This window comes from Prunus avium, chromosome 1 (genome assembly GCF_965620075.1).
Source record: "Prunus avium chromosome 1, drPruAviu1.hap1.1, whole genome shotgun sequence".
In the NCBI taxonomy this organism is placed as follows: domain Eukaryota; kingdom Viridiplantae; phylum Streptophyta; class Magnoliopsida; order Rosales; family Rosaceae; genus Prunus; species Prunus avium.
This window is the reverse complement of record NC_142284.1, coordinates 61585562-61600992: the sequence shown is the minus strand read 5'-3', so window position 1 is coordinate 61600992 and position 15431 is coordinate 61585562. Positions and strand designations below refer to the sequence as shown.

General features: G+C 37.8%; 3 protein-coding genes across 3 annotated transcripts; 1 reads left to right on the top strand and 2 right to left on the bottom strand.

Annotated features, from left to right (window-relative positions):
- Positions 1-1024: 1024 nt before the first annotated feature.
- LOC110765796 (uncharacterized) lies at positions 1025-3262 on the bottom strand. Its single transcript, XM_021969034.2, has 3 exons — positions 3047-3262; positions 2631-2953; positions 1025-2037 (listed from the first exon to the last, which is right to left on the bottom strand). The coding sequence occupies exons 2-3, from the start codon at positions 2809-2811 to the stop codon at positions 1118-1120; spliced, it is 1101 nt and encodes a 366-aa protein (XP_021824726.2). The 5' UTR covers positions 2812-2953; positions 3047-3262; the 3' UTR covers positions 1025-1117.
- Positions 3263-3990: 728 nt separating this feature from the next.
- On the top strand, positions 3991-11194 carry APG5 (autophagy protein Apg5 family). The gene is made up of 8 exons (XM_021969045.2): positions 3991-4266; positions 4371-4495; positions 5040-5106; positions 6531-6620; positions 6814-6901; positions 8568-8687; positions 9718-9852; positions 10675-11194. The coding sequence occupies exons 1-8, from the start codon at positions 4162-4164 to the stop codon at positions 11025-11027; spliced, it is 1083 nt and encodes a 360-aa protein (XP_021824737.2). The 5' UTR covers positions 3991-4161; the 3' UTR covers positions 11028-11194.
- A 2120-nt stretch (positions 11195-13314) lies between these two features.
- LOC110765616 (uncharacterized) lies at positions 13315-14225 on the bottom strand. The gene has a single exon (XM_021968777.2). The coding sequence runs from the start codon at positions 14051-14053 to the stop codon at positions 13544-13546; it is 510 nt and encodes a 169-aa protein (XP_021824469.1). The 5' UTR covers positions 14054-14225; the 3' UTR covers positions 13315-13543.
- Positions 14226-15431: the final 1206 nt, after the last annotated feature.

The window sequence follows — 15431 nt, the reverse complement described above, 5'->3', positions numbered from 1 at the left end:
TCAAGACACTCAAGTCTTGTAAGAATAAAAGGTTGCAGAAAATCCAATATTTTCTTCCTTCTTAGCCATCTTGAACAACATGTCGTGATTCAAGTGACAACTAAGAAAAACGTTTAGAATAAACGTTTATAAAATCTTTCAAATGCTTGGACGAAAATGGAGCTTTTGTCAACCAGTTCAAGAGTCATCTTGTCCAGCTCTTTCCAATCTTCTTTGCTCTTCCCATCAGGCTCTTTACCAGCCGAAGGAGCAGTAAGCTTCTTGAAATTCAAATAGTCGATTATTTGTGACTTCCAAAGTACAAAATCTGTATCGTCGAACTTGTCGACCTGCTTTTCTATGTCGTCTACATTCATAGTTCCTCCTCACAGCAAGATCGAACCAAACAAGTAGAATGAATACAATGAATAACCAAATTAATCAAGAAACAAGCAAGCACAAAAAAACATACAACATGTAGACACTCACCCACAAAATTGGGCTACGTTCTTTGGCGTTACGGTGATTACCCTAAACAAGGAGAAGAGAAGAGAGATACCATTGACACATAGAACCAGGCTGATTATCAGTTGAAAGAGCTGGGAGACAAGCTTGGAGCCCCAGTTAAAGAGAAGGCTGAGGCAAAACTTGGAGAGCCCAAGGAAGCTATTTCAGGGGGTACAGCTCCAGCTATAAAAGATGCCATCGCTGCCTTAACCAGGAAGCATCAATTCATAAAAATGCAGAAGAGCAATGAACCTGATCCAGTACCTTTTTTCCCCAGGAAAGAATGTTTCTTTCGACATTGTCGTTATATGTTCTTGATCAAGTCATCTTGGTGTTACCGTGTTAGATGGTCATTTATCTCTAATCTTTAGCTTATTAGCAGAAAACCATATCATCAAAGCAGTCTCTTGTCTTCCCTTGTTTATAAAACTCGACTGCGATTTGCAATTGATTAGTATCTCATTCTTCTTTTTTCTCTACTTTCCCTTTGAAAAAGAAAGAGGCACCATGTACATTCAACAGAAAAAAGATCAAACCATGAGCAAAGTTGAGAAATTTGTATATATTATAAATGTATTGTTGACAAAGGAGCAGTAGGATATATTATTTTGGTGGTAACAACAAACACCATCTATCTAGGACTTCGAGGAAGACTCTCAGCCCTGTTACAAGCATAGGGTGGACATTCGTCGTGACAGCAGCACTTACTACAATACCCTCCGCCGCCTCCACTTACTCGGTGGTGAGATGATATTGATCTAGGACTACTATTACCACTAGCAGCGTGGTGGTGGTGGTGGTTGTTGTTGTTGTAATGGTTTTGGACGTGGGCAGTACTAGTTGTACCCATCAACGAGCTCCTCCCAGTCCCGGACTCAGACCTACCAGGCGACAACCTACCTGGTGACAACAAAGGCGGCGGAGTCCTAATCCCTCTGTGGTGTGCTCTTGCACTAAATGAAGATTGGTTGGCATGATGGTGCTGCAAATTATTAATGTAAGGGTGACGCCCCTGGACATGGTTTTGGTACGTCTGTTGAATATTAAAGCTGCTGCTGCAAATACTAGGAGAGCTGTGCACTTTCTGCATCGGAGGCGACACCGTGATCCTATGAGCCGCCATGTTCATGTCCGCCAACACCAACTGTTGTTCCTGGGACGCTGATTTCGGAGACGAACATGTAGAGGATATACTCATGCTGGCCATGGGGCTACTTCCAATGATCATGTTAGGAGCGAGAATCATCTGCTGCTGGGGTTGCATCTTTGGCCACAACCGGACGATGCCGTTGATGGCGTCGATGTAACGCTGCTCCAGCATTTGGTGTTCCAACGCCGCCGTTTGGTTCTCGATCATGATCGGCTTTGAGGGGAACAAAAAGGTTCTTAGCCTAGAGCTCCCTTCGTTCTCAAGCCTATTGTATTCGTCCAGCATGTGCTTTAGATCTTCGTCGCTTTTCACGGAGACCAAGGCGTCCAGGTCTTCTGTCATTAGCTGGTACTTCAACACCATGTCCCCATCAAACAACGAGCTCAGCTTCTTCATCAACTCTGTAATGTATTACATATATAACACAATGTAACATTAATAAATACATACACATATTTTCATTTTTTTTATACGAGCAATAACCCACGATCTAAATATTTTAATTTCTTTAAATTAATGTCATTTTCATTTACAACATTCTGCTGAATTAAATGTGATTTGTGAAGGAGTAAAAGTGTTTTCTAACCACAAAAACACTTGTGACAGAAAAATTTAGTTCTTATTTGGGAGTGCTTTTGGAAATGCCAAAAGTGCTTTCTGACAACTTTTGACGGAAAAGTTTAGAAGCGCTTTGATTTATTTATTATGAAAATTCAAGATATTTATAATAAAAGTGCTTTTGTTAGAAATGTTTCGAGCAGAAGTACTTCCTAGAGAAGCAATCTCAAACGAGCCCTTAAAAGCGCATACAGGTTATAAAAACGCTTATTGGAGAAGTGCATTTAGGTTGCGCGTTATTCTTCAGGAAGTGCTTTTCCAAGAAGTGCTTTCAAATGTTTTTCCAAAAAACGCATCTAAGCGATTTTTAACAAAAATTTCAACATTATTATAAACGTGCTTCTAATAACAAGACAACCAACCCACAAATACGTACCGGAGAAGGAGATGTCGCGAGACAAGGAGACGACTCGAGTCTCGCCGCCGACGTACTTGAGTTGGCCGTCGGCGGGCCTGGGAAGGATTTTCCCACCATGGCTGCACAAGAACTTCACCCTGCTCTTGGGTGATGATGTGCGGCTTTCACCACCACCAGCACCGCCAACTTCACCCGCCATTTTTCATATCAAAATGTGTCATATATGATGAGCAGCTGATTGTATAATGAAAATGATAACTAGCTCAACGACTTGGCAACTGCAGCCCCCTCCCTCTCTTTCTCTGGGACCTTGAATCACTGTCAAGAAAAGTCCCCTCAATCTGCACGTCGAACATAAAATCCAATTTTAATATTAAATTTAAATTCAAAAACCCAATACGATAGATATTTATTCTTTTGATTTTAGAGAATACTTGTACGGACGGGGAGCCGCAGTGGAAGAGAAGGAGGGGAAGAAGGATGAAATTGGGAGTGATTTTTTCTTCTTTGAAGAGTGGAAAATAATCCAAAAATAGCGGGAAATAAGGGAGGAGGGGAATTGGCATTTGCTGTGGTTGGGGTTTATTTATTTATTGATGGATTGAATTGAATTAGGTTTTGCTGTTTGTACGGATTTCCTCAAATGTCTCTGTTTGGTACACACATTTCTCTTCCTCACTCACTCACCTTGACCTTTTGTACAAAAAAAAAATTCAGATAATTCTATTCTCCGGTTAACATTTAGCTATCGTTCAATTTTAGTCCAACTAGATTTTGGTGTGAGAGGCAGAGACTCAAACTGACCCAATAATGCCCTTGATCCAATCAACAACTCTTGCGCCCGCCTAGGGATCCGGCGCGGCTATACTCTTTTTTGAAACAAAAATCCCGAGTATAGCTATACTCTTTTTTGAAAAACAAAATGCCGAGTATAGCCGTGCGGCTGTACTATTTACAATTTTTTTTTTAAAGGACCCGCCTAGCGATTCGGCGCCCACGTGTCAATAACAGTATAGCCGGGCGGCTATACTATTTTTGAATAATTTAAAAAGGGTAGTATAGCTCGGCGGCGATACTCTCTAAATATATTATATTTAAAAGGAGTATAGCCGTACGGCTATACTATTTATAAATATATAAAAAAACAACAATCCCGAGTATAGCCGCACGGCGTTACTTGTTCTTTGAAAAAAAAAGACTCGCCCGTGATTCGTTGCCCACGTGTCAAAAATGGTATAGCCGGCTATACTATTTATTAAAAAGACCCGTTAGCAATTTGGCGTTACGTGTCAATAACAGTATAGCCGTGCGGCTATACTATGCCTTTTTAAAACAAAAATCCCGAGTATAGCTGCGCGGCTGATCGCAAACCCAAGGCCCTCTCTCGCTCAAGCCCAAAAGAATACAGGGAGTGGCCTGTGTGTGGACTCCACCTTCTTCCCGCAATCTCGCTGGGGCTGATTGCCTGGTTTCAAATATCGTCAAAGCTCAGTCTCTCAGTTTCGACTGCAGCAAAACGACATAAGGGAATTGTGCGAAGAAAAGAAGAATGGATATGGAAGCACAGAGGTACGTATGGGACGGAGCAATTCCTTTGCAGATTCATCTCCATGAATCCGACGTCGCCACTCTCCCTGCTCCCCCACCAGCCCTGGTAAACTTATACGTCTCTCTCTTTCTCTCTCTCCTTCTTTCTTTAATTTCAAATTATGCGACCCAATTCTCATTTACCGTGACTGTTGCTGTAATTTGTTTCAGATCTTAGCACCTCGAATTGGGTACCTACCATTGTTGGCATCGCATCTAAAATCTCACTTCAGTAGTGCACTTCCTCCTCGGCTAGATACTATTTGGTTCGAGTACAAAGGCTTGCCCTTGAAATGGTATGTAATATGCTCTTATGATCATCAGATTTGTATTGACTACAAGGGTAGGCACTGGTTTCTTCATGCTCAATGCTTCTCTGTATTATCAAACACTGTTCTCATTCCATCACAGCACACTTGATTAGATCATTCACTGAATGGCTTGTCAAACTCTAAAAACCCAACTTCAAATAATAACGGAAATTTCTATTGTACCTTAATCAACTGCATTAGCACCTATTTCTTCTATTGTTTTGTTCATCATGGGTGCTTTTTCATGCCCTCTTTTAGCATATTTGTCTATAAAACGAAGTGTGATGATCTGCCACTTGATTTGGATGTTATGTGCCAGTGTAGTGTACAGTAGATTTTCAGTTTTGTTTCTAAGTATTCCACTTTTTGTTCAATATATGATCTTGCTAGCCCTAAACGTTTGTATCTAGAATTCACAGTGATGTAACTGATGGAGTAAAATAGTGAATAAATAGCATTGGTACTTTCCTATTTTAATAGGTCCTTGTTAGTTTTATTTGTTTCATAATATGGCAAGAGCTTCTTGCAGGTATATACCAACAGGAGTTCTATTTGATCTTCTATGTGCAGAACCAGAAAGGCCTTGGAATCTGACGGTAAAATTGTTTTTCTCCATTTTTCAAGTTGATGAGACTGCAATTAGTTTCTTGGAGTTAGGAGCTTAGGAGAAAAAAGTTTCCATTGAAGTTCGGTACTTTTTGTACAGCAGCTAGTATGTGAATCGTGATGTTCACTTGTTTCTGGTTGATGTAGTCTTGCCCAATTACATGCATAATTTTATTTCAGAATTTATTCTTGTAAAGAATTTTGGACATTGGAGCTTTTAATGCAGAAGTAGAGTTTAATAAGGTTGAATATTCTGGAATCTTTAATTTAATTCAAACTTAATAAATAAGAAATTACTTTCACAAAAATTTATTAGGCTGCTATGTAGCACCAAGAATGTGTCTTTTGTTTTGCTTATGGGGTGTTTGGAAAATCTCAACAATTGGTCAGCCGTGTTTTGTGGGGCCTGCTTTGAAATTTGTAATGAAATGAAAAATCCCCATTCTTGTTTGAACAAACTTGAGACCAAACTGTTTCAAAAACAAACCTAGAAAGAGTTGGTTTGCATTATCCAGTTTTCTATGATGCCCTATTTTTTTCCTAATCTCATCTTGTGCCAACATCCCACAACCATCACAAGTGCTACGCTGCTACCATGCTGCCACCATCATTGCAACTGCCACCCCTTTGATCTGCCACTTACCATTGGTGCCATCACCAGCATTTCCATTGCTACACTGTATCTGTGACTGGTACTACCATCACCACCATTAAGCCACTGTGACTACCACAACCATGTTGCTAGCACTGCCATCACCAGCTGTTAATGCCACTCTACCACCAATGACACCACAGTCGCTTTTTTAATTAAGACTTACAAGATTTTATTTATATGATATGTAATGTTCCAAATTTTTTGGGTAATGCTCTATTATTTTGGTCGGAGTAATGTTCTAAAGGTTATAAACCAACGTGGGGTTAGTTGGAATGGGTCAGGCCCATGGTTTACTCCCATGTGGTCTGTGGTTCAAAACCCCAAAAGGTACCTACCTAGCTATATGCTAGTGTTTCCTGCCTCCTGAAGATTGTAGGGTGTGGCGGGGAACCCCAGTTTCAAACTTGTGTCTGCGAAGCGGATTGGTGGATTTCTGGGTATCAAAAAAGAAAAATGTTCTAAAGGTTATATCTTAAATTCTAAAATTTTGAGTTTAACAAACTAGTTTGGTTAACATGTTAATTAATCTCAACTAGATAAAGGATTCCCATACACCAAACTATGTATTTGGGTGTGGAGGATGAGATTTGGACCATGTAAAATGCTGTACAAGCATTTTATGATGTCAAAGTATACATCGACTTGAATGATGTTATGAATAGTTTCTAATGATCTTTCGACTCTTGTGCTCTTGATCGATCTCCTTTTCTTACATTACACATTTGTGGATTGGAAGTCAACTTTTGGTTCTTTGTACAGGTGCATTTTACAGGATATCCGGGGAACATATTGATTCCTTGTGAAGGTGAAGATAGCGTAAAGTGGAGCTTTATTAATTCATTGAAAGAGGTCGGGTTCTTACTTTTTGTTAGTTTCATATCTTTCTTGATAAAACTGTTCATTTCTTGCCATATATCACATGAGACTCAATTTGGTTTTACTGCTTAATCTGGGATCTGGTGACAATATTCATTGCAAATGCTTGTCTCACAATGTAGATGTCAGTTTAAATAATTTCTAATGGTATCTGTTACAACTGCAGGCTGCATATATAATTAATGGGAATTGCAAGAATGTGATGAACATGTCTCAACCTGATCAGGTGGAGCTCTGGCGCTCTGTCTTAAATGGTATACCTGCTAAAAAGAAAATTTCAGTTATCTTGTGCAAAATGTTTCTTGATTGACAGTCATTATAAGATGTAAATGGGTGTTCATTTTTATTTTGGATAGGAAACATAACTTTTGTGAAAAATAAAATATAGTCTTGTACATTTTTTGTTTTGCATACCACTGCACAGTTCCATCTTTCCTTCCTCCCAATGTCACTTTTATCATCTTGCACTTAATACAAGCAAGTATATTTTGCAATGTATCACGTATGATGTTCCTCTGTTAAGCTCTGTCAACTTGGTGGTCACCTTTCAATGACTACTGTTAGCTGCCTTGCCTCTGATCAGGACCTAATGAGATTGTGACGTAGTCTTCTGTCCTCCAAACAAAGATAATGTTCTTGATTAACTCTTCAATCGTTAGCCATTAATAACCTCCATTATCCACTGCAATTATGATGTTCTGTATACCAAACCCTGTTCCTTTACTACTTCCAGAAGAAAAAAAATACCTATTAATGGAGCCTCAGCTGCAAAGCCAAGAAGCAAGTAAATAATGTAAATATGATGGCAGTTCTCAATCATCTCTAGGTAGATAGAATATAATCCTTTCAAATCTTAAATATCAGGCAATGCAAAGATAGGTGATGTTGCTGACCATTATTTATGATAATTATCTTTCTAATCATCTGAAGTTGCGTGGTCACATGCTGATTGATAAATAACTCTTGTACATTTGTACTAGCTATTAGAGTATCTTCAACTACACTTGGATTTTGCCATATTTTTCTTTCAACATGGAGAGAAAAATAAGATTTATTATGATCATTTCATAAAGAGTAAAAAATGTGAATGCATGTATGTATTGATACAGGAAAAAAGATAACATGTATATGAAATAATACTGTCTTTCCAGACAATTTGGCCGGTTATGTTGCCAGCCTGTTTTTTATACTCAGTGAAGCATAGATGATCAGCCAAATACATGGCAAGAAATACCTTTTGTGTGTGGTTTACTGAGTTGGATTTCTGCCATGCTCTTATAACCCCTTAACTTTTAGTAGAGCTTCTTATTTATGTTTCGGAAGGGATATACAAAAGTCCACATATATCTGAGTGCACTATCTGAGTCCACATGTAGTTATATTTGGAATATGACTGTCTGATTTACTTCACATCAATTTTCATTTTAGTCATGAAATAACAATTTCCAAGATGAACCAATCCAGCTTATTCTCATCACAGAATCATCAACACTTCTGTTTTGTTCTTACATTGGGAAAACATTTACTCGGCGGATATTATCAGTTTAACATTTTGTATATGTGGATAAACTTTGCACCGGAGTGGATAAACTTTGCTTCGGAGTGGAATTCTGAGCATTCCTCATCAAATATTAGTATCAAGTTTAAGTTTTTACATGACGCTAACTTGCATTGAGAGTTTCATGCATGCATGTAGGTTCTTTGTGAAAACACATGGAAGTTAAGGTGGTATTTTAGTAATTTTGTGGCTTATGTATGGGTACCCCATTGCCCCATGCAGCCTTTTCCTCCCTTCTTTTTACCTTAGTTTCATCGTGTTGGGGTTGTAGTTATTATCTTATTTCTCTTTTCCGCTGTGAATGTGACTGTATCAATGAACCTTCTGTGCTTAATCACTCTCCAACACACATTTTGGTGCAGGTAATTTGGAACCCTACCGACGGGTGTCTACTAAACTTAAGCTTGGGACAGTTGGGGATGAATATGCAGCAAAGTTGAATTTAAGTGGTGAAACTGATTTTTCTGGACAAGTGAAGGCAGGTTAGCAAATTATTTAATCTTGTAGCTTGTTTTTGTGATAATTGTGTCCACATCTTCCTGTCAAATCTCTTTATAACTTCATATTGTCTTCCTAGCTTAAACCCTAGTCACTCAGCCCACATCTTTCTTCTAGCCCACCCAAACTCAGTCACAGAGATTTATTCCCTATTTAAAGGTACTGCCCAGCATCAATTCCACCACTGTCCTGATAAAAGGGCTGATATCAGTTCCTTACTTTTTATATACAGGCTCTGTTCGGGCTGGCCCATGTCAAATTCAGATGTGTTGCCGTTCTAGCTTTCAGATACAGCAAGAGGTTGTTTTACCTTGTTCTGCTTAGGAAAATTGTGGAGTTCTAGGCTTTTCAAAGGCTTAGGAGAATTTGTAGGGCCTAGTGTCGAAATGGTTTAAAGACAGATGGGTGGAACGTCAATAATTCATTTAGGGCAAAGAGACCCAAGGGATACTCAATCTGAAATTTCTGAAATAACTGCATAAAACTGCATAGAAAGACTCTTAAAAGAATATTTATTCTAGGGTGACAGCAGCCCTGGCATTATACCTCACTAAAAAGACCAAGAACATAACAATCAACTGCTAAAGTGAATATGACATAAAGTTCAAACAAGAAAAATAAAAGACAAGGAAACAAATATAAACCCAAACTAACTAGAACCAAGCCAAGTTGCCTAGTGGGCCGCCCACTTAGGGTTGGAAAGCTTCTTACATGTTCCTGTATCACTGACAGTTTAGGAGACAATCTGGGGCTGAGAACAGTACGAAAACATTGGTTTGTGTTGTTTGAAGCAATTCTGGTTATGGCTTAGTGTTAATCAAGTAAAGACTCACGTAGATATAGGGGTTGTAGCCTTTCACCTAAGTTTCCTTTTGTCCGACAGCTCGAATTAAAATTGGATGACGAAATCCTCAAAAGAGCTTCCTACTTTTGAATTGAACTGAAATAGTTACTTATGTATATGGATACACCTATAATGTTGCAATTAAATTTCAAATGATGGTGCTTTCCTAGGCCGAGTTCCAGTTCGCTTATACGTTTGGAGTGTCAGTGAGGACTTTGAAGATTTAGAAGATGCACCTCAGATTGATAGTTGGGATAAAGTTTCTTACATAAACCGGCCTGTTGAGATACAAGGAGGAGAAGGAGGTAAGAGAATTTTCTTATTTCTCATATGAACCTACCTCAGAAATATGTGTGGTAAATTCATGGTTTTTGTTTTTTTTTTTTTTTTTGCCTATTAATTTTTATTAATTCAATGCTATTTCTAGTAAGAGACAAGGATATTTTCATCAAGACAAAATAGACTTGGCTACCTATTAATATGGTCTGTAAAAATAGAAAGGAAACCTTTCATCAACTTTCTTGTGGAAGGCTTTATAGTGTTTCTGCAGTACTCCCATGACGTGTTTTGTTTTGGAATTGCATTCCACATCTTGTATTCTTAGTTTTCATGTCTGATCTGGGTAAGCTGGCAGGGTTTATCTGATTTGTGATTGCTATGCCGATCATGGTATCACTAAAGCCTTTTCCCTACACCATTATATATATATATATATATATATATATATATATCTGAACAAGTGAGAAAGAAAGATGTCTTTGTTACTCTGTGTGATACTTGTTTTTTGGTTTTAAGCACTCTATTTGTGATACAAGTTCATGAATCAAAGGGTCTTGTATTCTTTATTTTATTTATTTATGAGTATTTCCTACTTAAGAACTCCAAGGTGCCTTACACGGAAATCTATATGTATTCCTGGCTACTGCGGCTTATTCTTTGGTAGCTGTAGTTCCTTGATTGAATTAACTTATTTAGATAGGGAGAATGTACATCAGGTCAAGGTATAAATGGATTGGTGGCCTCGTCAATTTATTTATGAAATTGGCACCACTAAGCATGTCTGACAAATAATATTAGGGTTTCTAAGCTTTTAAGTTTTGACCAGGTTCACCTATGTTGCACTGCAGGTAGATGCTTCACTTTACATGATGCAGTGAAGAGCCTTCTGCCGGAGTATTTTCTTGACAAATCCTTGACCAATGAAGAATCATTGACTGTAGGTGATGAGCATGAACAAAGAGTTTCCTCTGAAGATGCAAGCAGCGGTAGAAAGGCCGAGGAGGAAGTAGAAAACTCAAGCGAACATATCACGTCTTGCTATCAACATGATGATGCTGAAATCAAGCTAGTTCGTATCCAAGGTATTCAGCCTAAATTGGAGATACCATTTTCTTGGGTGGCAAACAACTTAATGAACCCTGAGCACTTTCTTCATATCTGTGTGTATTTGAAAGTTCCACAAGCCAATACCATGTCATAGGTAGGTTGCATATCAATTCAATTTCGCCATGTTATTAAAAACAAGAGGGGTGGGCATCTTCTATTGGCCACTTTGAAAGGCATTTACTGTATAAATGTACAGAAAGATTAATTGTCAATATATATATATCCGTCATCCACTAGATTTCCTAGGATATTCCTTTTTTCTCCTTGGTTCAATTTGATTCAGCGACTGAAATAAGAGAATTTGAAAGGAAGGTGTTTTGCTTTCATCTTGGCTCTTCTTTTTTTGTTCTGTCCAAGGCTCGTGAGATTTGTGTAGTGACAATGGATTGTACACCTTTAGTTGGAGTCAAGTACAAAGCACATAAGGTTAAGCAGCGTTATAGCCACGTGACCATGTCATTAAAGCACTTTGCAACATCGTGGAAGATTAATATCACTAGATCAAGAGTTAGTTGGTGACTCGTCTCGTAAAGGTTAAAAGCATGTCTAAAGTTGACCATTTGACGCGAAAAACGACAGTTACCATCAGCTCCAGACCTAAAACGTGACATTTGAAGATGAAGATCCACCTCACCATATGACCAGGACAATGCAGGATCATGAAGTCCAAGAATAATATTTTCTAAATTCTAGTAAAGCACTTTACACCAAAATCCATCATTTTAATTACTTTCATTCAAATGAACTAGATGAACACAGCGTGAGTGTGAGAAAAGAAAGTAAGATTCATGTAAGAGAGTAAGTTGGATAAAATTAAATTAGGTGAAATTACCTCTCAATCATGCATTATTCCACTTCATTAGTTTAGTCAATTTTGTCAAGCGCCGCTAAAATGGACTAGCCAATACTAAATATCAAGTTTACCACATATATACGTCATTCTCGCATTCATGGAAATCGAACATGAGATATCCTCAAACAAGTGGGGACAATTATCATTAGATAAAAAACAAGTAGGATTTTATTTACATAATTGAATTTAATTGAAACAGAATAAAGCACAAAAGGCTCTTGCGTAATGAGATCCCTACCCCATGTATGCGTGCATCAGAATTATTTTATTTATTTTTTGAGACGGAGATTGGTGGTGGTGACGTGCCCGAACCAGGAGCTCCATTCATACAAGTTCTTTTAATATGTGAAATTAATGCATGCAACCAACCCTACATACTTTATTAGCTTGGTTTTGGTTGAATATTTGTTTCTTGTCGATGATTTTAGAATCACCATGTACGTCACTACAAGATATTTATGTTTATATGTTTTTAACTTTTCCCTTGGATATGTGCTTATGCAAATCTGGCTTGTTAATCATAACTTCATAAGCATGTTTACCCACAATCTCACCAGCCCCAAAAACAGACTAGAAGATTGTACGAATTGCAAACTTGCCACTATTAGTACTGCAAAGAGCCTAATAGAAAGATGAATAATAACTTGTGCTTTAAGTAACCTGACTACCAACCAAGCCGCTATGATCTGAGTGGAGGAACTGACTAAGCTTGATTGTTCTTTTTATGCCTTCAACGATCTAGGGCAATAAGAACATAAATTTAGTTGAAATTAGGATTGATTACATTGGAAAATTCTAAGTAATCCGTACATAGGAGTTGTTCCTGCCCCCTACACCTCAGCCACCCTCCCTCCTTCTCCCCTATTTTCAAACTTCATCCATAGATCCATTATTTCTGCTGATAAATCAGCTCAGCTGGGAATAAGGAGGGGAGGGTGGCTTGTCGTTAGTGGGTGGGGTAGTTCACTAGGTTGATGCTTATTATTGAAACCATAATCAATTGGACATGGGGAAGGAATTAGGGTTCAATTTGTCAAGGATTGCAACGAATTTGGGAGGGAAGCCGGTGGGAAGTAAAAACTATATAAAATGAACATTTTGGCCTTAGATTTAACAAAAACTGGACGGTGTGAGAGAAAGTGAAGTTGAGGACTATAGGAGCCAATATTCAAGTTGGAGGACTAAAACGTAAATCATGTATAAGTTGATGAACCATTACTCCGAAAAACTCTAGGGGTTGGACTCAAAATGACAATTTTAGGGTTTTAGGGGCAAGGTCCCTGCAAATCGATATGACATAGTGAAGACGACATGGTGATAGTGTTGGGTCAAGTACAATACCAACGCATGAATTGCATAAACAAAGAATTATATATTCATATTTCATCTCATCTCTTTAATGAATATTAAAGTTGGAAGGTGTTTGCTTGTGTTCTTTCCCCTCTGTCTCCCATTTGTTAGTTGGAGTCAAAAGCCTCAAAGGCCACTAATTAGGTAATAATTGGGTTGAATTATATACAAAAGTGAATTGAAAATTTGAAAGTAGAGTGGTGTTATATATAATATATAAAGCTCTGATTGTCCAATAATGGCAGCATCCAAAATTCACTCTTCCTCTTCAAACAATTAAATAATAAGAGGATCTCAGGAGTAGTCTCAACCAAAAAAATAAGAAACAGAACGCATTGCACTGGTGGGTGTATGTGTCTGTTACTAATAATGTATGTGACTGAAAGTGAGCTACAAGCTAATATAAACTACAGTCCAAAAAAGCGCTTACAGGCTTTAAGGATCTTGCCTCCTTTGTGCTTTTTCTTCATAGATCTTGTTGTCCCCCAAGCAGCAGCTTGATCTTCATCATCATCAATGGGTGATGATGTTAATGTTGTTGTAGACTGGTCATGGATCCTGCAATACCTCTCTGACACTGAAGAAGATCTTCTCATTGAGAATGCTGCTTTGAATGCAGACTGAAATCCAGAAGCAGCTGAAGAAGAAGAAGAGGAGATGGAGTTGTTCCTTTTCAACACCACCACACTACCAAAGCTCTCTCCAACACTGTTGTCTTGTTGTTCATCATCTTCATCTCCTTTCTGATCTTGGGTTGTGCTGTTTTTCTTGATCTGGAGATTGGTTTCTTGGGTTTTCTGGGTGGGGTTTGTGGTGTTGGATTTTTGAGTTGGGGAAAATGATACAAGATCTGAAAAGTCTATGGATCTTGAGTTTTGGGAGTGCCTCATGATGTTGATCTTGGAATATCTATCCATTTTGGTGTGTGTTGAAAATGGAGGTGTGGCTTGTGAATACAGATAGCTAGCTAGCTAGCTAGAAGTATATACACCAGAAAGAGGAAAGAAGAAGAGAAGAGAAAGAAGAAGAGAAGAGAAGAGAAGAGAAGTTAGAGGTAGAGCTTGAATTGGCGGAGGTAGATGGTAATTTGCATTTGCTTATAAAGACAATGGAGCTTTGGAAAGTGGGGCCTGAGAGTGTGGGAAGGTCCAAAGGATGGGGTATAGAAGGTGAGAAGAAACTGGAGACATGATGTGGATGAGAAGACTCGTGAGTTGAAAATAGCTATAGGGTAGATTCCTAACCATCTGGTGTGCATTCAAAAGTGAAAGATGTCAGATTTGGCAACATATTGATAGTAGGTTTATTATTATTATTATTATTATTATTATTATGTATGTAAAACAGTGCATTTCTTTTTATGATAAATAGTGTAGGAAGTTTGGTATTGGACCATCTCCAATGCATTTATACCATCTTGATCTTTGACCCCAAAAAAAAAAAACATTGGGATTTTTTTATTTATAACATTTTAACTTAAAGAAGTTGAAATTCCAAAAACATAATTTTATTTCACTTGAAATGAAAACAAGTACAACAACGTTTAAAATGAAAACGCGTACAACAACGTTGAAAATGAAAACGAGTATCACATGACTTAAATTAAAAACAACATCAACCGTAAGGACTTGTAGTTTGAGATCTTAGGTTCGATTCCCCCAACTAAACACACAAAACACTTTCACAGCTTCTCCTCCCAATTGTCAATGAGTTTGGCATTATAGTCAGGGTTGAACGGTTGTTAGAATCTAATGGAGTATACATTACAAAAACAACATAAAACCTTTAAGATTGGAAGGTTTGAAACGACTCATGGTTTAATGTTCAATCCAATTTAAAACTATAGATAAAGCTAATTGATAAATCTTGAGAGAATATTTAATTTAAAAGTGATGAAGCCGAAGAAGGGCTAAAGATCAGCCCAAGTCATCTTGGCTGTTCTATTATTTTATCTTATTTTTTGGGTTAGACTTTGACTTTGTTTAGGAATGCTTTTTTGGTGCTAAAAACGTTTTTAATAGCGTCTAGCTGAAACAGTTAAAAGTACTTCCGAGTTTAAAAATACTTATCCAGTATACACTTTGATTTTTAACAATTTTTTGACATATTTCTAACCAAAGAAGACTTGACAAAAGTATGCCCAAACAAATCATTTCTCATCCATTTCAATCGACGAGATGCGATGTCTTTTTTTTTTTTTTTTTTCTTTTTTAACTCTTTCTCATACTCGCTTTAGGTATAGAAATCATGATGAAGAACCTTCCCTTTTACCAAAATCAAATGGGAAGTGAATGG